This window comes from Monodelphis domestica, chromosome 8 (genome assembly GCF_027887165.1).
Source record: "Monodelphis domestica isolate mMonDom1 chromosome 8, mMonDom1.pri, whole genome shotgun sequence".
Taxonomy (NCBI): Eukaryota; Metazoa; Chordata; class Mammalia; order Didelphimorphia; family Didelphidae; genus Monodelphis; species Monodelphis domestica.
This window is the reverse complement of record NC_077234.1, coordinates 256905474-256928945: the sequence shown is the minus strand read 5'-3', so window position 1 is coordinate 256928945 and position 23472 is coordinate 256905474. Positions and strand designations below refer to the sequence as shown.

At 46.6% G+C, this 23472-nt stretch overlaps 1 protein-coding gene across 2 annotated transcripts in view; it reads right to left on the bottom strand.

Moving 5' to 3' along the window:
• The window catches only part of GBE1 (1,4-alpha-glucan branching enzyme 1), a 237011-nt gene that overhangs the window by 85048 nt on the left and 128491 nt on the right, over nt 1–23472 (bottom strand). For both annotated transcript variants that reach the window (XM_007500737.3, XM_056807229.1), the window contains exon 7: nt 21935–22144. In XM_007500737.3, the coding sequence (XP_007500799.3) occupies nt 21935–22144 (210 nt within the window). The remainder of the gene's footprint in view (nt 1–21934; nt 22145–23472) is intronic.

The following is a 23472-nucleotide window of genomic DNA, read 5'->3' as shown; positions in this document are numbered from 1 at the left end:
CCTTCCTTTGTAACAATCGGAGTATCATTTTTTGGCTACAAGAACTAAATTTTCCAGTCTTCAAGCTGTACCTCCTCTGGCCACACCGTTTGGCCAGAAGTGCAGCTCTTCTGGTACTATCGCTGGCTTGCCAGTTTTCTGATTTCCCCTTACTTTCCATATGGTATCACGGCACTGAAATGCAACCAAAAAACAATCAGAGTGTTTTATGGAATTCATCTTTCTGAGTTGAAAAGGAAACACGCTATGCTAAAAGAAAGACGTGTTACTTAACAGAAACATAATGAAGAAAATAAAAAATAAACACAATTTTTAAATTAGGTCTTTACCTCCACAGTGAAAAGACTGGGACCCCCTCATTGAAAACTGCAGCTCTTAAAGGGCTGCACGGGATTGCTGGGCCCTTTCCAAGGGTCTGTGAGCTCCAAACCATTTTCATCATAACACTCATTTGCTTCGGTTTTTAATGATGCAAAGCAACAGAGGTAAGCCACATAAACAAACCTCTTTGAGCACTCCTGAATGACTTTTAACTGCAAGGCTGCACGCTTCACAAAATAAAAAGACAAAGGGAAAGAAATCGATGCGGCTCTAGAACAACAGTAGTGAAGAACCCAAATGCACAAAGAACCTGAAAATATACGGGGTTGAAAGGATCTGTGGGAGGCTATTTAGTCCAATACTCTCAATTTACAGATGAAGAAAGGAGTCCACATAGGAACCACAAAACTATTATTCAGCTTTTTGGATTCCAGTTGAATATTTCTCTTCACTTTCCAACACTTCGTTCTCGTCTTTTGTATCCTGTTTGATATCTGAAACTTGGATTTGGATACAACTTAGCTATGTAAAAGATTCGTTCGGTTTGTGAGAAGAATCGGACAGAAGTAGGATTTAAAGCAGCACTCTGCAAATAGCTTTTGTTCTTTAGGTCAAATGGACTAATAATGAAAGAAAGAGACAAGAATAGAAGTCTAAGATTCTGTGACCAAAAATGTGTTTATCACTGATATAATTATAATTCCAGGATAAAATCTGATTAGAAAAAGTATTTAATTATATGGTACATTGGGCAAAGTGTTGGATTTGGAGTCAAAGACACTTCTGTGCTCTGCAGCCCCCACTAGTATTATTCCTATTCCTCCCTCATGCAAACTAATAATAACCCCACGTTCACACCATCCCTGATTCTCAGTTTCCTTTTTATGAATTCTTTCCGCCCACTAACCTATTAAAAACCTTAAAGAATAGACTGTCTTTCTCTTACTATTAACCTCACAGCTGAGTATAGTGCTGGGCACATAGTAGGGGCTTTAAAAAATGCTTACTGTATTGTCCTGAAGGGTCTTGAGCAATCTATTTAGCTTCTCTTGGCCTCAGATTTCTCTTTTGTAAAATGCGTGGAGTGAACTTGTAGCTTTAGTACGTAAGCATTAAATGGTACAGTGGATAGAGGGATGGATTTGCGATTAGGAAGGTCCCCCTCTAAATCCTATTTCCTTCACTCACTGCGTGAATCCCAAGTAAAGCACTCTGTTCTCTCAACACCAGTTTTCTCATTTGTAAAAAAGGATAATAGCTTCTACCCCACGGGGTAGCTGTGGGGACAAAATGAGACAACACATGCAAAGGTCTTTGCACAACTTAAAGCAATGCCTGAATATTACTGTACAAAGTCAAGATATTAGTATTCAAAAGATGAATATGTTGTTCAATGCAGTCATGCCCCAACGTTATCATTACTTGAATTTTGGAAATATAAATAGGAATGAATGTGTTATCCAAAAGAATGTACAATAGAAAGAGTTCTGAATGAGTCCAAAATTGAAGACAAGCTCCTTTCATCAATATCTAAACTTACTAAGCTTTAGACTAAAAAATGGAGAAAAGAATACAGATTTTAGAGGAATGCTACGATGATCAAATGAAACAATACACGTAAAATGCTATGAAGCACACCAAGTGCTTCATAAATATAACATTAGCATTTGGGCTGAATCCATAATTCCATTTTTAGAAGGAAGTCTTGATAAGAAAACTTATTAATGCTGATGAATACCTATTTTCCTCCACTCAAAGTCTTTAGAAAGCTGGTTGGGGGAATTGGGAGCTTAAGTAAATTAATAGTCCAGTATTACACAGGCAAAAAAAGGATGTGTCAGAGGCAGAAACCGATACCAGGTATATTCTTTACTGAGACATTCTCTCTATCCACTCTTATCATGCTTGTACTTATATAAAGTACAATATAAGGTAAGATACTATTATTTACAAACAGAAAATGCAGAAAACTTGCACATTTTAAAATAATCTAATACTGAATGCTCAATTGAATTGAACTGACTGTTGAAAGGGATGAATTTGGGTAAAATGAGACAGGCCAGAGATGTGTGTAATTGAAAATCTGTTACCAAAAAAACTGCATTTCCCAGTAGCCCACTGTCTTCCCATTACATACTTCCTGTAGACAGAGGAATAAGTTCAGTGGGCATTCCTGGTCTGCCATCTTTGTTTCCTAGGTGGCGACTGTGGTGGTAAGCTGGGATTTTGAACAGACTGATTAGTCATGGGCATGTGATTTTTTAATTTTTTACCTTTTTATTCCTTTATTTCTAATGATCATTAATAAATCTTCTAAAATATAACATTTTTATTATTTGAAATTAACTTTAATTTTTACAGATGGGGATACAAGACTGGATGTAGAAAATAGAATTTAAAAAGGAGAATGGAATTCTCAGTGAGGGTGTTCTGTGAATTTTAAAACTATTCCACCCTAATCAGACCATTCTTTAGAAGATTTGATCTAGCTATTTCCTGATCAATAACAATGGAGATATTTATAATAACAGAATCAGGTCTTGGGAACTCTACATTTTTCCTCCCTTCTTAGTTTAACAAGATTTGGAAGGTCTGCATCAAACTCAAGATTTAATTATCTGAGGAAATGGCCTTCAACAGACATGTGCAGAAAAAAGGACAGACTCCTGGGCAGTCCTAAGTCAAGTTAAGCCATCATCACTGGTACAGATGAGACGCAGAAAAGTGATGTAGAACTGTCTATATCAGGCACATCACTTCCTCTCTCCTCCTCTCTTTTCCCGGAGAGACAACTCTGGCTGGCAGCATGCTAAGCATTCTGACATCTTGGCGTGGTGGCACCTATTGTCTGAGTTTGGTGGTGAGTTTTGCCCTAGAGCTGATTTCAGGTTTGGGCATCTTGGCTTAGCTCTTTCCCTTTTGAAGTTTAAGGCTGACTCCTTCCTCCTTCATACTCCAAAACCTTATCTTCTAATCTGTATCAGTCAGGCAGGGAGTAGGAGAAAACCTACTCCTTTCCTTCTTCCTTCTCCTTAATCTCCTCCACTATCAATTAAATCAATATAAAATTTCCAGCTGACTTGGATGTTCATTAGGATTTTATAAATAAAAATCCTTGGCAACCAAAAAAATATTACATTCAGTCTCAGCCATTATTTTAACCTTTACAGTTCCGAGAGCCTAGACTGGCAGCTGGGGGAGAGTGAGGAGTTTGTGGAGAAGGACACAGCTCCATATCCAAATTGAGAGAAAAATCTACTCAAATTGCCTACTTTGTTTCCAATTGTTCCTGATTGATCCATCTCATTGACATCTACTGACTCCCAAGAAGGCATCAACAGTGAAATGGACTTGTACTTCTGAGTTACCTCAAGTGGGCTCAGCCTACAGACTGGTGGCTAGACCATTTCTGTCATCATCCTCCTGATTGATCAACTAGCTCTGACCTTAACTCAAAGACTGTTTGGAAGGGCTTAGACTAGTTTATTTAGTCAAGAAGGTGGGAACTAGATAGAGAGGGAGGCAGAGTAGGTCCAACAGTGCTGGACACCAAAGAGAACCATGAGGATCAGAGGGAACTGGGATAGATAGATTGGGAAAAGATTTGGGATCTTCCTAGCCCACCATCCTTCCCAAACATCAGAATATCAACTTTAATAAATCTGCTCTCTGAAAAAGGCTTAATTTCCCAAATATATTAGGAACTAAGCCAAATTTACAAAGCCATTCCCCAATTGACAAATGGTCAAGGGACATGGATAGGCAGTTTTCACATGATGAAATCACAACTATCAATAAGCACATGGAAAAGTGTTCTAAATCCCTCCTGATTTGAGAAATGCAAATTAAAACAACTCTGAGCTACCACCTCACACCTAGCAGACTGGCCAATATGACGGCTAAGGAACGTGATAAATGTTGGAGGGGATGGGGCAGAATTGGTATTCTAATACACCGCTGGTGGAGTGGTGAATTGGTCCAACCATTCTGGAGGTTAATTTAGAACTATGTGCAAAGGGCTTTAAATGAATGCCTGCCATGCAGTGATCCTGAACAACCCGGAGTGATCTATGAGAAAGAACACGATCCACATTCAGAGGAAAAACTGTGGGAGCAGAAACACAGAAGAAAAACAAAGGCTTGATCACATGGGTTGTGGGGGGATATGGTTGGGGATGTGGACTCTAAATGATCATCCTAGTGCAACTATCAATAATATGGAAATAGGATTTGATCAATGACATATGTAAAACCCAGTAGAATTTCATGTAAGGGGAGGGAGGGAGGGAGGAAGGAAGGGAGGAAGGGAGGAAGGAAGAGAGGAAGGGAGGAAGGAAGGAAGGAAGGAAGGAAGGAAGGAAGGAAGGAAGGAAGGAAGGAAGGAAGGAAGGAAGGAAGGAAGGAAGGAAGGAAGGAAGGAAGGGATAACCAGTTATCAATCATAAATAGAACACAAAGGGCTTTCTCCTTTGGGTATACTTAAATGTAATTAGAGCATTAGGCAAGGGCTAAATATTATATACAAGCAATTCAACTTGTAACTACTCACTGGAGTTAAGGGTCAGAAAGGATATTAAAGAATTTCTTAAATAACTTAAAGTTAGAGCATTTTCTATGCCAGAAGAAATCAAGGCATAGATTGTGACTTTTTGACCGTAACAAGAAGTAACATTTCAAAACAACCCAGAATCAAAAGAAATACAACTTGGAGTATTAGTGATTCACAGACCATCTCCTTTCACAACGACCACCAGCCCTGGATTAAAAAAAAAAAAGGGAACGCCGCCCCCCTACATTCACATGGAAAGAAATACACTAATGGACAACGTATATTTAAAGATTCTGGGAAGCATAAAAAACAGACACCAAGCTATTTTAAATATCTAAAATAATCAACTTATAATAAAATATTTGTTAAGAGAAACTTATCCCATTGAAATACTTTGAATATTAAATTTTCTTTGGAAGTGACCTTTTTCTCTCCTCCCATCAAAACTGTTTATTGTTCCATATTCTGCCAATAAACTACATAATAAAATACAGCCAAAATTTCTTGCCAAGTGAGTATAATTAGATTCAATGAGATTTAGTTAATGAAGTTACAGTTTATAAATGAAGCATTTTTGCTTCAATGTTCTACTTGCATGTTCAGAATCTCTTGAGGGATTTTTGTCTTTAAAACAAGCAACGTGGATTTGCTTAGTCCAATAGACTTTTATAGTTACCTGATGTTTCACAGTGTCAAAAATAAGTTTACAGCGTAAACAGCACGAATGATAATGTTCTCGCCACCGAGAGCTCGGAAATGACGACCGAATGACAGAACCCAGTTAGAAATGGGAGGCTGTTTCGTATGACTGAGTGAAACGGTGACAGCAGAGACTAGAGCCCAAGGTCTGTTTACGATCAGTAGAGAACGACGACGAAGGTCCAGACGTCGCCTATCCTTGGAGGGCAGCTTGCAAGAAGAGACGACGGACAGCCAGAGACGCGGGCAACGGGACCACGGGAGAAGGTTAGGCTGGGGAGCTGCGAGGGGAAGTCGAGGCAGGAAGCCCTTTTCCTTGCCGGAGACCTTGTGCAGAGCCGGCTGAGGTTTGCCAGTGACCAGCCCTGGGAGGTCCGCCGAAGGCTGTTTTTACGTCCCTACACCTCGGGGAGCCTGTCTCGGACTCCGTCTCCCGCCTGCCGCCTTTCCGCTGCGACTCCTTCACTGGGCGTGAGGACCAGCGGGAAGGGCAGGTGAGACGAGCTGCCAGCGAGGCCCCTCCTTACATCTCCGCGGTCAGGTAGCTTCCATCGGGTTATTCGAAGGAGCTTTGGGGAGTCATTCATGGAGGTGGAGAAGAGCCACTGCTGGTGGTGGTCAAGGCGCCTGCGTCCTGCCGGGCCCCACTCTGGCGCACGCACGCAGCAGGGATGGCCGCAGTGACTCCGACACGGCGACGCAGCGGCTGAGAGTCACTCCAGGGCGGGAGGGAGAAGCAGAGGGCTGCGAGAGCCGCACGAGAGAGAGGAAAGGGAGGAGGCCGGGCACAGCGGGGAGAGCAACTTGTACATCCCTGAAGTCAGAGTAAGGGGAGAACCTTTAGTGCCTGGGAGAATTCGGACCAGTGAGCAGCACGGACTCCGGAGGGCTGACGAAGGACGGGTTAGAGGTGGGAAAGGATGAAGAGCACATCCAGACAGAGCCGCGGTACAAGTGCTTGTGCCTGGCTGAGCTCATGGGCTACAATGGGATATTTGGGGGAGAAGGGTCAGTAAGCATCGGGAGGAATGATCAGAAAAAGGGGAAAAGCACAGACAGTAAAGATGAAGAGAAGGGAGCTCGAGTAAAGAGAAGCACGGTAGCTACAATTGTGATCACTTTAAAGTGCAGCAGTGCACAGCTCGTATGTAATCCTCTTACATTCTTTGTAAGTATGTTTGTTAAGTTAGTAATTAAAAAGAAAACAGATATTCACGTAGTAAGACAATATGACTGAGGTACTGAAAAAGCCAATTCTAATAGTTTTTTAAAGACCATTCCCAGTTAGAATAAAAAGTTATGGATTCACTCAAAATGAAGTAAAACCCTGTTTTTACACATGAAAGAACTCAATCGTAAACTGAGATGTTTAATGATGAAAAAATGTTTAATTTGTGAAATACGTTGCTTAAATCTATTAATCTGAATCCCCCTCTAAAATGTAGATTTTTAGAAAAATCTTTCTTCACACTAGCTTTTTGCTAGTTATTTTTATTTGTAAAGCTATTCTTTCCCACGTGACAAAATATCTTATATACAATCTTACTGTGAGACATTTTGGTCTAATACACATGGCCAATAAGTATAATGAAAAGAAACTGAAAATAAGCCATCAGTAACCTTAAGTCAGTGACTTTAATTAATGTAATTAAATGAAAAACCATAATTTTCTTTAAATAATGCACTTCAGTATTACAAGGAAAATGAAATATTCGTGTCAGCTAGTTCAAATTGAACACATTATTTTCCTTCTTTTTCATTTCTGATCATGTTATTTTAATATTACTTAGAATAGGCAATATCTAGCGTGATACTCTCCAAAGTGAATATAAGTTCATTAGTGTTCACTAATCTTTATTTTCATAGTGTTTATCTTTATATTTGATTTTTTTATGTTTCATTTATGAAAGGTTTTAACAACCCTATAACAAGAAAATAGTATAGCCTCTAATTAAAATGAATCAGATCAGAATTCCATGGTTTGGCTATCACTAAAAATACCGAGTATTTTATATTATCCAAAATATTAGGTCATATTTCTTTTTCACAGAATGTAAGGAAGAAACGATGAAAAAGCCATTATCCTTGAACTTTTGTCTGCTCCAATAACATTTTAATTGACATATTTGCCTACATTTTCCAAAGGTTTTGAAATTATTATTTCAACAATATAGACTATTTTTATAACGGAATAAAAATATATCTCGTTTATGCTGCCTTCAGCAAAGACAGATTAAAGAAAAAACAAAAACAAACCACTTTCAAGTTGCCCTTTCGAAGCACATTGAAAAAATGAAGTTATGTTAGGCCTGCTTTTACTGGAAACTAGAAAGTATGTTATTTAGGTTCAATAGGTACATTTATCCTTTCAGATTCTAAATTACAACTAAAGTTAATAATAATGATAACGTTATTATTAACTTTAGTTGTAACTAACATGGATACAAGGGGAAAACAGAGACATCTCATTTACCCCCGATTGGGCTCTGGACTGGTGCTATCACTGATCATGGATGGGATACCTGAGTTCCTCCAGAATGCGTACTGGTCTAAAAATCTCTAGCAACCTACTCTAACTATCTTCTGAGGACAGGTTCTTCCTGCCTGGCAAGACCAGGCCTACCTAACCTACACTATCTAAAATTGCTTCACTAACTCCCTATCTTCCTAACAAACAGACATTCATCACCCATGAACTCCCTCAATCAGGTTTTAAACTCCAACTGTCAGTAGTCACCTGCCAGTAGCCCCTTGCCCAAGAGACAGATCTCCTTGCTCTCTGGAGATCCAAATGCAAAAGAACTAACTGCCAACTGATTCCTTCCTTACCTCTCCCCTGGTCCTTGGTGACAGTCTTCAGCTCTGGCTCACTGCTCCCTGTCGGTTCTGCTCTACTTAAAAATCTTGCTCTTCTGCCACTTAGAGAGACAGAGGGAGAAATAAAGAAAACCCCTTCGACATCACTAATCCTGCTTCTCTGAGGTAAGCTCTAGAAATGTCTAAAAACACAATTGTTCCATTCTAAGCCTACATAGTCAATCTGAAATGACAATTCAAGTTAAAAAAAAGTTGAAATTATTTTATAGGAAGCTACTATATTAGCTTATACAAGAAGAGCCACCATATCTTTATTCTGCTTTAAATGCTATTTTGGATTTTATTCACAATCTTCTAGGGTAGAGAAGCAGGTATAAATGTTTGAGGACATCTGTTTCTTTATCTATTAAATGAGGAGATGAGTTTAAATTTTTATGGGGGGGCCGAGTTAAGATGGCAGCTTAGAAGCAGTGAAAGTCAATTCCTCTGGGAAAACCCTTCCACACCAACCAAAAACAAAGAGCTTCAAGGGAGACAGAAGACCAAATCCAAAAACAGGGCAATGTGACAGGACCCACCTGCTCAATTCAACTTAAAAGGTACCCAGAGAAGATTGAATTCTCAGGTTTAAGAAAAAGAAATGTGGAAGAGGCATGAGGGAAGAGAGAACTTGATGCATGCAAGACAGAAAGCTGGTCATCAGTCAGTCAAGGTGAAGATTCCAAATAGAATGTTCCCAGGAAAAGTCAGTTGGAGGCAAGCCAGGCGGAAGGGGGAAGAAACTCTGAACTGGTCCCTGTTAGCTTCTGTCCTAGGCTGAAGTCTCTTGGCTTTGGAGAGGGGAGACAAGAAGGTTTTGTGTGGCTGATGGTGGTAGTTGAACCTGAAGAACTGATTGTATATTTGTGTAACTGGAAGAAGAAAGAAGATTAAAGAGTTGTCTTCATCCTTGGCAGTCTTTTGTGTCACAGCTGTGACAGGACGGACATTTCCCATAATCCTCCTAGCCTTCATTATAGATTAGGGAAACCCTCATCGTCTCCCCTCATCTTACCTCAGCTCTTCATCCTGTTGCTCCCAATAAATCCCCTTACTTGAGGAAGGAAGACAAAAGAGTGTTTCTTCATAAATCTCAGCATCCACTCGGGGGAGGGGAGAAGCCAAAAGGTTCAGAAAAGGGTGGTATTGAGGGAGGAGGACTGTTAGCCATCTGTAGAGACCAAGAGGCAACCCCGGAATCTCTCTCTAGTCGTATCTCCCACAAGTATTTCTATCCATTACAAGCAGGCACCCTCGGGTTCCCCCAGTATCTCTCTAGTCAAAGCCGGAGCACACCATTCACGGCAACTAGACACATCTCTGCAGATTCTCACATTTTTAGTGCCACTGGCACCCCGAGTCTGACGGGACCCCACGATCCTGTGAAGGGCCGACTAGGAAAGAAACAATGTTTGGACGGCTTATTTGTGGAACTGGGATCGCTGCTGCTTGTCTCTGGGTCTGCCCCAGACCGTACAGCGGAGTGACCAGGTGATGGTGGAGACCATCGATCATGTTGGCAGCCTGACCGTGTCTGTGTTGCAGTTGCCATTCCTGCACTCTGGCAGGCGTGTGCTCTTTACGGCTGTCCGGCCAACTCTACCCCGGATGAGGAAGATCTTGGGATCTGTGGTTCCCCTTAAGGCAGAAAAGACTATTGATATTGATATTGATATTGATATTGGCTATTGATATTGGCTATTGGTAACAGCCTGGGAAGCCTGATGAAGGCTGTGTTTGAGCAGGTGACTAAGGAAAGGGGCAGGTCAGGTTGTGGGCAAGGACGAGGGCGAGCAGAGAACGTACCTCAGGAGAATGAAGGCGACGATGAGAACAAGCCTGACCGAGAACCGGAGGACATCCGTCCCCTCGGAGAGCTCAGGGGACCAAGCGGGGGACGCAGACAGACTGGCTCTCGGTGCCCGACAGAACAGGCCCGGGTGGGGAGGCTGCCCCAAGGGCGGACATCCGGAACGTGCCTTGTGAGCGAGCGTGAACAGCGCAGCGGCTCGCGAGCGGGCACTCCCGACGCGAGCTCGAAGCGCCGACCTCTGGCAGCGATGGGGGCGAATCAAAGCGTGCCCCTCGGCACCACCTGCAATCAGCGCTTCCCAATGGGCGGCTGACGCACAGGGCAGGCGAGGGAGGGGAGCCAGACGGCAGCTTGGCCGAAGCGGCTCCGAGCTCCCGTCCAGACGGATTTTGGCAGGCGTCTCCAAAGGACGGGGATGAAGGCGGCACGAGGGGGGGCTCCCCGGAAGGTAGCACGAAACACAGTTGCACGGAGCCGAGGCCCAGGGTATCAGGGGAGCAGCAGCAGAGCGGCGTCCGGAGAGGCCGGGGTCCGGGGCCAGAGCGGCGAAAGGCCCCTCCGACCCGCCCCCTGGAGCCCCGGGCTCGGGCAGCGAGAGGCAGGGGCCCCCCCCAGGGGACCGCTCTAGCCTAGGCAGCAGGGGCAGGACAAGCCCCGGGAGCAGAGGCGGCAAGCCGCCTGCAGACGGCCCGGGCCTCCGGACACAGCAGCAGAGCGAGCAGACAGGCCCGACCTGAGCAAAGGCCCGCAGGACGCCGGCGGGCACGAGAGGAGCTTGCGCCGTGTTAGCAGCACTGACGCCGGGCATAAGGAAGGGTGAAAGGTTCTGCTGGAAGCACAGAGAGAAAGCGCCGGACCGGCGTGCGCCAGGGAAGGCGAGAGGCCCGGGGCCAAGCTGCCGGCACGCTGCCTGGAACCGCGACCGCTGCCGGGGCGGAGCACGCGGTTGGGTCTTTACCAGGAAAGGGGAGACCCCTGTGGCTGCGCTCATGGGCCCCTAAGTTTAAATAAATAAATCACACCAACAAAAACAAATGGTGTTTTAAATAGACGAGATAAACTTTAAGATTGGCATCGAAAGGTATCTAAACAAGCTCCCCTCTCACCAGAATGGACGGCGTCCCACATGTTCCTTTCTTTGACTAGTGAAAAGTACATTCTCGGGGCAGCGGGTGGCTCAGTGCTCAGAGAGCAGGACCTCGACACGGGAGGTCTGGGGTTCGAATTTGACCAGCTATGTGAACCCTGGGCAAGTCCCTGAACCCCAGCTGCCGAGCCCTTACTGCTCTCTCCAGCCTGGGAACTAGCACTCAGTACTGAGCCAAGACAGAAGTAAGGCTTGAAACACACACTTTACCAAGACTGCAAACTCAAATGAGTCTGACCGGAGTGGCAGCACGTTAAATAACACATTATTTACTACTGAAGCACAAAGAAGCCAAGGTGTGGCCACGGCTAATTCGTGATGAGCCTGAGCTGCCACATGAACAGGTCTACTGAGGATGGCATTAACACTGTCTGACCCTAACAGGAGTGAAGTGAAAAAGCGAGAACGACGCTCCTCGAGTCAACAGAGGGTTCTTCTCTAACTGTTATAAACGTGGGGGGAGCCTAAGGGCCCACAGAGCGGCGAAGGAGAAACCAAAGAACATCCAAGTGACTCAGTACTCACCCTGCAGAGCGCTATCCTCGCTCAGATCCTCCATCAGCTTACTTCAACTCAACGGTAACGGATCCTTCCGCCGCTGCTTTCCCGCCCTTCAAGCTGTCCTTCACAGAGCAAACTCACTGCACTGAACTCAATCTCCTGAACTGAGTTCAGAACTGAATTTCACTCCAAACTGAATTGCCTGAACTGACTTTTTATCCCTCCTTTTAAAGAAATTTTCTCTTATGTCACCTCCCCTAAATTTTCACATCTACCAATCACAGTAGACGCCTTTTTCAGGACTGCCCATTCTTAGTGCTCACCACTCTTTAGTTCTCATCTTCTCTGGTTAGATTATATCTTCTGAGGTACTTCACATTTCTTTTAACTTGCCTTTTGTGAGTTACTTGACCTTTTTGTGATTAATTTAACCTTTACAGGTACTTAACACCCTTTTGTATTAGATCTAAAAATAGACTTAGCTTAAAGTTCTAGCTTCACTATAAGGTAGGAGTTAAGTACCTTCATTGTTCAATCAGGAGTTTACAACTTTATCTTCCCCTAAAGTATGTCTAAGTATGGGTGGAGTAATGTAAAGTTCCCAAGACATTCCTGATTCTTGTTAGAACAAGTATCTACATTGTTACAATAAGGAAATAGCTAAATCAAATCTTCTAAAGTACAGTCTGAGTAGTTTTTAAGATTCACAATATGTTATAATCATAAAAGATTCCTTGATAGATGCAACTTTTGTTATTGTCATTTTTCAGTTGTGTCCAATTCTTCATGAACCCATATAGAGTTTCTTTGGCAGATGCTATAGTTATTTGCCATTTCCTTCTCCATTTCACTGTATGTATGAAGAAACTGAGGCAAGCAAGATTAACTGACAACCAGAATCACACAGCTAGTTAAGTATCTGAGGCCAAATTTCAACTTAAGAAAAAGTGTTTTCCTGAATTCCAGGCCAACATTCTTATCCATGATACCACCTAGCTAGCTGCCTTAGATTCAACTATAAAAACATTATTACTTAAGTCTAAAAAGGGAGGTATATGTCTATCCAAGGTGACTGTAGTAGATAGGCAAAGGAGTTGTCCATCACCTGGAAATGTGATATATGGTTGTAATGGAATGATATTGCTCCAGTAAGGAATGATGAACAGAATGATTTCAGAAAAACTTATAATAAAGACTTATATGAACTGATGCAAAGTGAAGTGAGAAAGAGAACAACGTATATAGTAACAAAAATATTATACAGCAGTCAACTGTAAGGGACTAAACCATTATCAATCAGCAAAGCAAGTTTCCAAGATAACCACAAGGGACTCTTGATGAAAATGCTCGCCACAGCCAAAAAGGGAACTGTTGGAGTGTCGGTGCAGATCAAATTATGCCATCTTCCTCTAGATTTCCTTCTTGATGTCTATTGAATATGTGATGTGTGGCTTTAATCATTACATTCATGTGTGTTACATGAAAGTACAGATAAAACCTATATCAGACTATTCATCATCTTGGAGAGGATGGGAGGAGAGGAAGGGAGAAAACTTGAATTTTAAAATGTCAAAAAACAATTGCAAAAAATTGTTTCTACATGTAACTGAAAAAATTTAAAGAATTACAAAAAACCAAAATACAATAAAATAAAGCAGAATCCACATACAGGTGAGGTTTTTCAGATTTTCTTACTTCTGTAGGGTATTGTGCTGAATGTATCAATCTCCAGAATACTACAGTGTCTCTTCAGTGAAATTTAGAATTACTAAAACAAGAATGGTCCATATAAGACAAGCCACATGGATAGAAAATGGCTATAACAAAGGATATAAGTAAATCAGTAGAGTTCATTATATAACCACTCACACACATTCATGCTGCCCTCCTTTCTATAACAGGCCCTATGGATAAGCATTAAGTTAGGCCCAGAATTTGAAAAGAGTCCAAGTTGGCCTGAATTTGGAAAACTTCTATTCTTTTAAGCATCCCAATTTGCTTTCTGGCACAAAGCAGCATCGTTCTAAAACTACTGTTTTAAGTGATGTACAAAGCTTGCAAATCTTAAATGATCAAAATAGCCCAAGAATCTCTGTTATAGTGACCTAAAGGACAACTGAAATATTAATAACTTATTCCCTCATTTCTCAGGAAATCCTAGAATATGTCTACAAATATTTGATATATTCCTATATGACAGCTATGTATATGTGTTCTATTCCTTGGCAGAAGAAGCTGCTGATTGGAAACAGTACAGAAAAAATATCAAAAATCTTATTTAAAAAAAATTTTTTTAAGACACTTAAGCACTTTTTTGTTGGCTATGTAATATCCTAGTAAAAGTGCTTTTTCTGGCAGAAATTTTCTCCCTCTAATTTATGTCCATAATTATATAAACTCTTTTAGGTCAGGAACCTTTTATCAAAATGCAGTAGGAAGGATTCTGGAATCAAAGGACCAGGGTTCAAGCAGTAGTCTGATATTGGGCAATTGGCTTCACCCCTTTAGACGTTCTAGAATATTATCATTAATTAAAAGAACCAAGATAATGTAATAGGAAGAAAATGGACATTTGAGTTGGAAAAAACATGGGCTCAAATTCCCTGTCTGCTATTAGCTGTGGGACGCGATTTCGTCTTTGAACCTCAGGAGAGTTAGGGTGACAGTGTAAGTGTTTTGAGTGTGCTTCAGAGGCGAGTCTCCATAAGTCTCTCGGATAAACTGTAAGAGGAAAGAATATAGCAGTCCTGAAAAGGCTGCCCAATTTCCTCTGCTTATTCAAGGAAGACCCTCTGTGTGGCGTGATTGGATGAAAAGACCACCCTGATCACCAGTAACCTGGGCTCTCAGAGCGCTGACCCTGTGATCCACAAACATGGCGGCTCCACGAGGAAACACAGGCCGAAGTAAGCAGGAAGGGGGCAAAGGGAGCCTGACTTGGGACGGCCATCGCAGAGTTAACAGCTCGCTCATCTCTCGCACAGTGAGCCACGACTCACAGCAGGCCTCATGGGAAAATGAAAGAACTGAAAGGAGTCGCTGCTACTCGTGGACGTGCCCTCAGAAAGGCGGCGGCCTACTTTCCTTCATCTGGAGCTGACGGTGAGAAAGGTCAGATCGGGGCCAGGTAGCCGAAATCCGAGGTTTACGAGCTCTGCTCAAGCCACTGCTCTGGAATACGCTGGATTTAGGAGGCTTCGGCTGGAGCGCAGCTTCTCAGAAGTGCATTATTTATGCACTGCGCCAAGCCTGGAACTCCCTACGTGCGCTTAAGAACCACCGTCAGCACGTCAAACAACGGCTGTAACTCAGAGTGGCTCGTGCATCGCTGACGGACACTGAACGCCATGCCAAGAGAGCACACAGAGCGGCCAGGAGCAGGGTGCCACAGGACAGGGTGCCACGCGTCATAAAAGGAGACTAATGGAATCGGAGAGCCGTTTTCTGGTTCTTTTAGGGCACCACGTAAAGTGATGCAGGTGTGGGCGAAGGTGCGTGTAAAACGGTGCCGGAGTCCGTGCTGCTCCTGGAATCCTCCTTCGTCTGTATTCAAGGAACGCGGAATGGCAGGTCACGGAACGAGCTTGTGAGAACACGATGCGATCTTTGACTTCCACACATTGAGGCGAACAACTGAAGGCGATCAGGGGCGGATCAGTTAGCAATGCCCTTCGGCAAGGAGGTGAGCAAGCGGGAAAGGCAGACTCTCCGGGTTCCCACGTGGCCCTGGATTCAGAGCACGTAAACTGCCATCTGAAACCGCGCAATCCCTTCCTGGGAAAAGGGTTCTGCCTCGCTGGGGGGTTGTTCTCTCCCTCGGCGTTGTCCCTCCGCTCAACTAGCGGCTTCCGTGTCCGCTGGGATTCCAAAGAAAGCAGGTCCGCTTCAAGACGCAGAAACGCGAATTCTCGCCTATCCAAAGGAGTAAGGAAGTGGTTCCACCCGTCTAATCTGCCCGGAGTTGAGGCGGAAGGGCAGAAACACAACTGGTCTGCTGAGCTTCAGAGGATTATTCAGTACAGTAGAAAGATTTCCACTGATGGGAGCAGGACTGATAAACTCGCTGCTGGGCTCGGCTCCCTCCGCGGTTCCCCACAAACCCCCAGCTCGGAGCCAAGCGATCTCCGCGTCCCAGGCCGTGACGGCCCCTCGCCGCCGGGCAGCCTCGCTCTGCAGCGAGTCTCAAGAGCTGGCTCCGTGCTGAGCAGTCGCGAGAACACGCTCTTCAGGCGCGGGGCGATCGGCCCGCGAATCACGCGGAGAGCACCACAGCGCCTTCCTTGAGACGTCGAGGAAGCGGACGCGCAGTAAAAAAGCAGGAGGCGATTCTGGGCCGAGCGGAGGGCCAGAGGACGTGGCCGGAGCTACAGGAAGCAGTGTTAGGCTCACGGAAGGCCGAGGAAGCCGGCGCCCCTGACTGAGTGGGGTGGCGGGATGCAGTGTGGCCGCCTGCTCTGGAACAATCTCACAGGGCTACGGATTAAAGTGGCGCCTCCAACTTCCTTCCGAACTCACGGAATCCGCTTTTGTGGCAACTCAACACGTGCCCAAGCGAATGTCCATCCCTTTTCTGCCCATGCAGCCACGCTAGTCCGGTCACTGCCCGCCCTTTAGCCGGTGGCTTCTCTTCTAGGCATCCCGCAGAATGATCTTGAGGGGCCGCCTTTCCGCAAGTCCTCCTCCGGTCCGTCCCTGCGCACGGGAGCGAGCGGGGCCTTGGAGAGAGGCAGGCAGTGTGCGCAGAGGACAGGGTCCGAGCGCGGCAGCAGACCGCCTCTCTTCCACGGCCCAGCCTGGACCGGCCACGCTCAGAGGAAGCGCGGCCCCAAAGGGCTCTCGGCGCCTTCTAGACGGGCTGTGCCGAGCGTGAACGCCAGACCCCAGGACGGAAGGGGCCGAAGCTTGGCAGGCTCCCCTGGAGACAGGCGGGAGGGTCAGGGTGGCCCCAACACAAAAGCAGCATCCGACAGCCCGCACTGGAGAGATGGGCGGTCCAAGAGCCCGGTCCGGCAGAGGCTCGGGGCAGGCACGGCGCGGGGTCGCCGAGAGCCTAGACGCGCAGTGCCCTGTGCCTTGGGCGGCTGGAGTGGGGAGGATGTGAGGAGGCCACAGGCCCGCCTACAGGACGCTCGTGCGTGTGGATGAACGTCTGCGGCACAGAGAAATCCGCGGCATTGTGTGTGTGCCCCGCTGCGCGAGGAGCCAAGATCAGCAAGCGCAGCGAGGCCCACGCAGGCGTGTCAGCACGCGGGAGCGAGACTCAAAGGGCGCGCGATGGGACGCGTGCCGAGGCGTCACGGAAAGAGAGCCAAGATGCACCCGTCGCTCTCTGGGACGAGCTCTTGCAGCTTTGAGACAGTAAAGCGCGGATTTACCAATGCAGAGTGTCAGGGATGAGAGACAGAGTAACCTCCAGCCTGTCTGGACGAGGACTTGGAGACGAGCCTGGGGAGACTGCAAGGAGAGGAGGATCCGGGCCTCTGGCTTTCCGCTGAGCTGGAAGGAGGATCTCTGCGCTGCCGTCGCCGGGGAAGAACTCCTCTTGTGGAGAGAGGAGGGACTCCCGGCTGGGAGAATCTGCCTCGGAGGAGGCCGCCTGCTCCCCGGACTACAGAGATCCCCTGGCGAAGGCAATCCCAAGGGCGCTCACCGGGGACTTGGGGACTGCCAACCCAGGCTCGAGGGGGTTCCGGCGACTCGGGAGGCCCGTCTCCGCCTTCTAAAGGCGATGTGGGGAGTCCGACGAGCAGACGGCCAGAGAGCCTTTGGGTTTCTGTGTCAGAGCAGGGAGTGGAGAGGCAGGGCCTGCAGAAGCCATGAAGGGTAGTCTGGAGAGGGGCGTAGCAGGGGGGCTGAGTCTGGACCTGTCGTTCAGGACCCTCCGACCTTCTCCTTTACTCCAATGATCAAAGGAAACTTGGTTTCAAAAGCCCGAGGGTTTGGGGTGCTGCTGGGGGTCCCCAGGTGGGTGTTTCTCCTCTCCCATCCATCTGGGCCTTTCCCTAACCCTCTCCCTCCCCTTGGAGGAAGGGTTTTATTTCAGTTGGCTGAGCCAGAAGAACTCAAGGCAGGAAAATGGCGAACGTTAAGGGGACTGGCTGGGCACACGCAGCTCGGGGGTCTGCTGGGAGGAGGACTGGACTCTGACTGTCGGGGAGCCATCCTGGATCCGCCTCTGTGTTCCAGGCCCTCAGGGAGCATCCTCCGGAGCCTGCCACTGTGCACTGGGCTGACGGGAGGACCAGAGGACGCCATCTGCCTGTTCTTCACTGGCTCTGAGAAGCTCTTACAGGCTAGTCTTACTTGTCACTGCTCTGCCGTAGTACCACAGCCGGCGCCATCTCAGAAGCACCGTAAATACGGGTTTGGCGTGTTCCTCTCTCTCCTGCCTCACACCTTCCTGGTGCTAATCCCTGACTGGTCTTCGGGCTGGTCGCGGGCTGAGGCACTGCTCCCCTTCGCGGAAGCTGCCAGGAGCCGGGCTAGGCCGTAGTCCACGCGCACATCTATCCGCGGCAGTACGTGTGGGGTGGCGGGAAGTTTAGACGGACATTAAGCAGGTGCGATGCACACGGCTGGCTGACTTGTGGCCAACATCCCCTCAGGCTCTCACAGTTGGCCCACTTCTCGGGAACCCCATGATGCCCCCCAGGAAGGGCCATCTCTCTCCTTTTATCTCACGGGCAGCCATGTTCCCTCTATCCCTTCAACTCCGCCATTCCCTGTTACAAAACCTTCCCTATGCCCCGGCCCTCTTCTGTCCCAGCAACGCCCCTTAAATGTTACAATAGTCAGAAAAACGTAGCTGCTGCAACATTAAAAGAATGCAAGACGTGGAACACAACATTTGGCAGAGCAAAAGGCTAGGCTTACAGCAAAAAGAACATGTCCAGCAAAGTGGCCATAAGTATAAAAGAAAAAAATGGATATTTAACTAAGTGAAGGGGTTTCAAATATTCTCGGGGGGAACCCAGAATTCGGCAGAAAATATGATTTATAAGAAATATGAAAAGGTAATAATGAAAGATCAATCCTAAGTAGTCCAAAAGGTCAAATTGCTTAATTATGCAGTGGAAAATGTCACCTATGGCATCACTGCCTGGGTATGGGTTAGGTATGAATGGAAACCTCACATTTGAGGGACTATAATAGAATGAGCTGAAATAGGAGTGGGACAGATTAGGAGGAGGCAGAGTGGCATGACTATCTCATATGGAGGAGAAATGAGTGGACAAACTGCCCCAGGGTGGGGATAAAGGTGTGGAGGCCTGAGAACGCTGTAACCCAACTCTAATCAGACAAAGGAAGAACAATATATCCCATTATAAGGGTAAAAATGTTCTACAAATTACCTATAGAGAATGAGGAGGGAAGGGAGGTGGGATAAGAGAAGAACTGGGAGTCCCTTTGGGATGCTGAGGAAGTAAGAGAAAGAAGGGTGAGTTAAGAGGGAAGAGAACAAGGGGATAAGAAAAGGGAGGGAAGTCTGGAGGGCAGTACACATCAAGAGGTATGGGAGTAAGTCACAGCGATAAGGAAATCAGGAAGTAGAAGAGCACAGTTTGTGGGAAAAGGAAGGAATTTTTGGAAAGGTAGAAAGAAAAAGAATTAAAAGCTAAGGGAGAAGGGAGGAATCTTAGGAAAGATGGCCTATTTGGAACTAAGAGAGCAAAGGGAGATGATAAGGAAGGATCTTTGGGAAGAGACTGAATAGGACAGGTATTAGTCTAAGGAAACTGGACATCTGAGGAGGGATATGACTGAAATAAAGCAAGAGGGAAACATACAGTGAGCAGGAATGAGGTAGATGGAAATGTGCAACCGCAGCTGACATTAAGACTTGTAATAGTTAATTAAGAGCTAATTAGGTCATGCTGAATGAAGGATGGGCTGTTCATAAAAAGTAGGTTTCCGCACAGAGAGGTAGAGAGCCTTTAAGGGAGTGAGGCATTCTTAGGAGGTCCAAGGGATGGAAGTCCCAGAGAGCCTCTAAGGAAAGGGCAGCTGGGATTTCTCGGTCGCTCCCGTGCTCTCCGGCACGTCGCTCTGGGGGTGGACACTCAGAGGGGAGGAGTGATCCCTCTGGGAAGTTTGCTCGCGAGTGAGTCTGCCCAGAGAGAGAAGCCGACGACGGGGGAGCCGATCTCCCCAGACAGGGAGCTCCGAGCTCAGAGGGTGACTGCTGCAGGGCCCGCTCTGCAAGAAGGAACAGCCTTTATAAGTAGAGGACGATGGCTGGAGAAGGATATAATAGACGGTGTCTACATCGCTGGAGATACACCTTAGAGTAGGTCAGCAAGATAGATTTGTTTCAGCAGATCAGACAGGGAGAAAGGTGGCTTACCAAGGAAGAAGAACTCTGGCCAGATAGCTTTGGGAGGGGTTTCTAGATGGAGCTTCTTAGAGGGGGACACAGAAACGCCTCAACGCCGCCCTGCTCCTCTCCTCTCCTTTGCACAGTCCCGTAGACGGGAAGAACTCGTTTACAGCTAGTCTCCGGCACTTCCCTCAACGGTCACTAGTCAGGAACCAGGGCCAGGCACGTGAGGAAGAGGAAGAGCAGAAAGGACCAACCCAGGAGCTGGCCGGACACAAGAAACCCCCCGAGGGTGAGGCGAGGGCCTGGGCAGAACAGCCTGCCTCGCTGGTCGAGAGGAAGATCTCCCGAGGGGAGCCGGAAGGCGTAGAATGGGGCGACATAAAGGTGAAAGCGGATAATGATGGGGCCGACGTGGTTTTCTGCTCTCAGAACTGCACGAATCCCAGCAGAAACAAGTAAGAACTACGCTAGAGAGATGGCTAGAACCTCGGACAGATGGAACGCGACAGGATTGGAGAGGTGAGGAGGAGATCTCAGCCTGAGCAGACACGCCATCCAAAGGATTGCTGGCGGGACAGCGTCTTCCGCACAGTCTCGCTCACCGTCGTCATGCCAAGGACGTAATCCTGCGTCTCTGAGGAGCCGAGACCTTGACCAAAAGTCCTGCTGAGGGGGACTTCTCTGCAAGGCCCTGGTTTGGAAAGAAGAGGGTCGTGCAATGCATGTGGCCCGAGAGCCACAGGGGCTGAGATGGCCAAATCAATGCTGACAGGGACAGGGAGAAACAGGCATAGCCTGACAGTGCTCGAGAAGCCGTGCATGTCTTTTTTAAGAGAACAAGACGGAAACACACATTAAGTACGATAACGGGGCACAGCTGGGTGGCTCAGTGGAGGGAGAGCCCGGCAGAGAGACGGGAGGTCCTGGGTTCAAATCTAGCTTCGGACACTTCCTAGCAGGGTGACCCAAGCAAGTCACTTCACTCCCATGGCCTAGCCTTTCCCACTCTTCTGCCTTGGAACCAAGACATAGTATTGATTCTAAGGTGGAAAATTAGAGTTTAAAAAGAAAAAAAGGAGCTATGAAGTTGTTCTTGCTCATTGACCTAGAGATCCTAAGGACATTAGTAAGAGGATAAAAAGCTGTGATAAAATTAAAAAATGAAAATATTAATGGAAATTTTGTTATGACAAAATAACTGGAAATAACACAAATGTGTTTAATAAGAGAAATGGCGGAACAGACGGTGACATTTGAATGTAATGGATTGTATTATGTTATTATAAAGGACAACGACTGGGAGCATAAAGAAAATAAGGAAAATATATGACAGTAAAGACAACTAAATGATAGTAAATATCCTATTTAATATAATACTTACCTACTCAGCGAACTGATATTTCTACGTACCTAACAGATGGTAGGTAATTCATTAAAGGACCAAATCTAAGCAAATGTGATGTCTGAAAATGTTTTTTAAAATAGTTTCACCTAGTTTTTAAAGTCTTTATCTCGAGATTTTTTAAACAGCAAATTTCTACATAATTTGATTTATAGACACTTTAAAAAAATAGCTCTTATGCAAGACAAGTTATCTCTGAAATATACAGAGAGAACTAACAATACCTTCATACGAAGACAAAAGAATATGTAAATATGCCATATAACGTTGAAAATTATTATCGATTAGTTTTAATTAAGTAAAATGATTTCTGCAAAGACACATACCTAGAATAGGCAAACAGCCTACTGTCCCAGAGGTCATGATTTCCTCTCGGTCCAGAATGGAAATAGCAGGAATCAGTCCCATCAAACTGGTTCAGACCATCCTCAGAGTTTTTGGACGCGTGACTATGAACGACATCCAAGAGGACGATGATTCCCATCGAGTGGGCAACATCCACCAGCTCCTTCAGTTCATCAGGGGTACCATAACGGCTACACACAACACAAAGAAACATGAATTAGAACAGCTTAAGAGACAAGGCATGTATCTGTAGGAAGTCATCCTCTTGTTTCTAAGTCCAAAACAAGGTTAAAATGCTAAGTCGAAGGAAAATTGGAGTTTTCACATGACAAATGCACAGTAATTAAGTGTGCTTTGAGAAATGACTGTGTACATGCAGGAAGAATGTCTCGCGTGTTCAAATGTTGACACAACTTCTACGCACAGAGCACAGTGGTCGACTGTTGGAACTTGTCCACATCCGGCTTCTAACGCCCATTAAAGAGTGACCGGTGACTAACAGAGGGTGCTTCATCACACTTACCTAAGGAAGGGGGCTTTATGGCACCAGCTTTAGCCCCATTGCTCTGGCACTTCCCAAGTCTTAACTGGACCACCCCATGGTTGCAGAGCACGCCTCCGTGGCACACTGGGCAGGAGAAGTCTCTGCCTTCTAAGAGGGCTCTCAGTCCAAGTGTGAGCCTCTGGAAGCCCCCTTCCAGGGCAGGCTGCCTTCAAATGGCCAATCGGAGGGAGGACGCAGTCAAAGCCCGTGCGGAGACTCGGCCTTGAACCTTAACTGCGTCGCTCATTAAGCCGTGGCTCTGGGCGTGGTTGTCCTCTCCAGAATCCAGCTCAGTTTTCTCTGGGGGGGGTGGGGGGGACGCACGAAGAGAGTGCCGCGTGCTCGCCAGGCCTGTCTTTCATAGGTGCCGGACTCCAGGGAAGAAAAGTCCCTCTAGCAGTGCGGATGTCCACTTCCTCGCAACTTGCTGCTTCCCTGTTTTACCCCCACTGTCTGTATCACGGGCTTCCAAGGCAGGACAGTGTGGTGGGCCAGGAAATAGGTGTTCGGCGACGTGCCCTGGCGACCCAGCTAGGACGGGTCTCACACCAATGGAGGACAGGAAAATTCCTCGTACCTGAATGGGCTCATCAGAAGGCACCCGGGTAAGAGTGCGGCCTAGTTTGCTTTGGAGGCTCACAGTCTGTGAAGCGCCATCGAGCTGCCCTCGTCCCCGGCCCCAGCGCGGTCCCCGAAGCTTCCGGGCCTCCTCGGCTCTGTGGCGGCTCCCCTGGCCGAGGCTCATGCTCCGGGCGGCTCCACCCAGCACAGGAGGCGCCCGCAGGACGGCTACTGAAGCACTTTGGGACAGCAGACGGTCCTGGCGCGGAGAAGAGCCCCGCCTGGGGACACTGGGCGGAAAACAAGAGTCCCGAGGACGGACGCGGGGGGCAGGCTCGCCGCTCCGCAGGCCACTCGGCGTCTGAGGAGAAAGCGACATCCGGGCTCGGCTCCGTGTTTGCTGGGCGCCCAAAG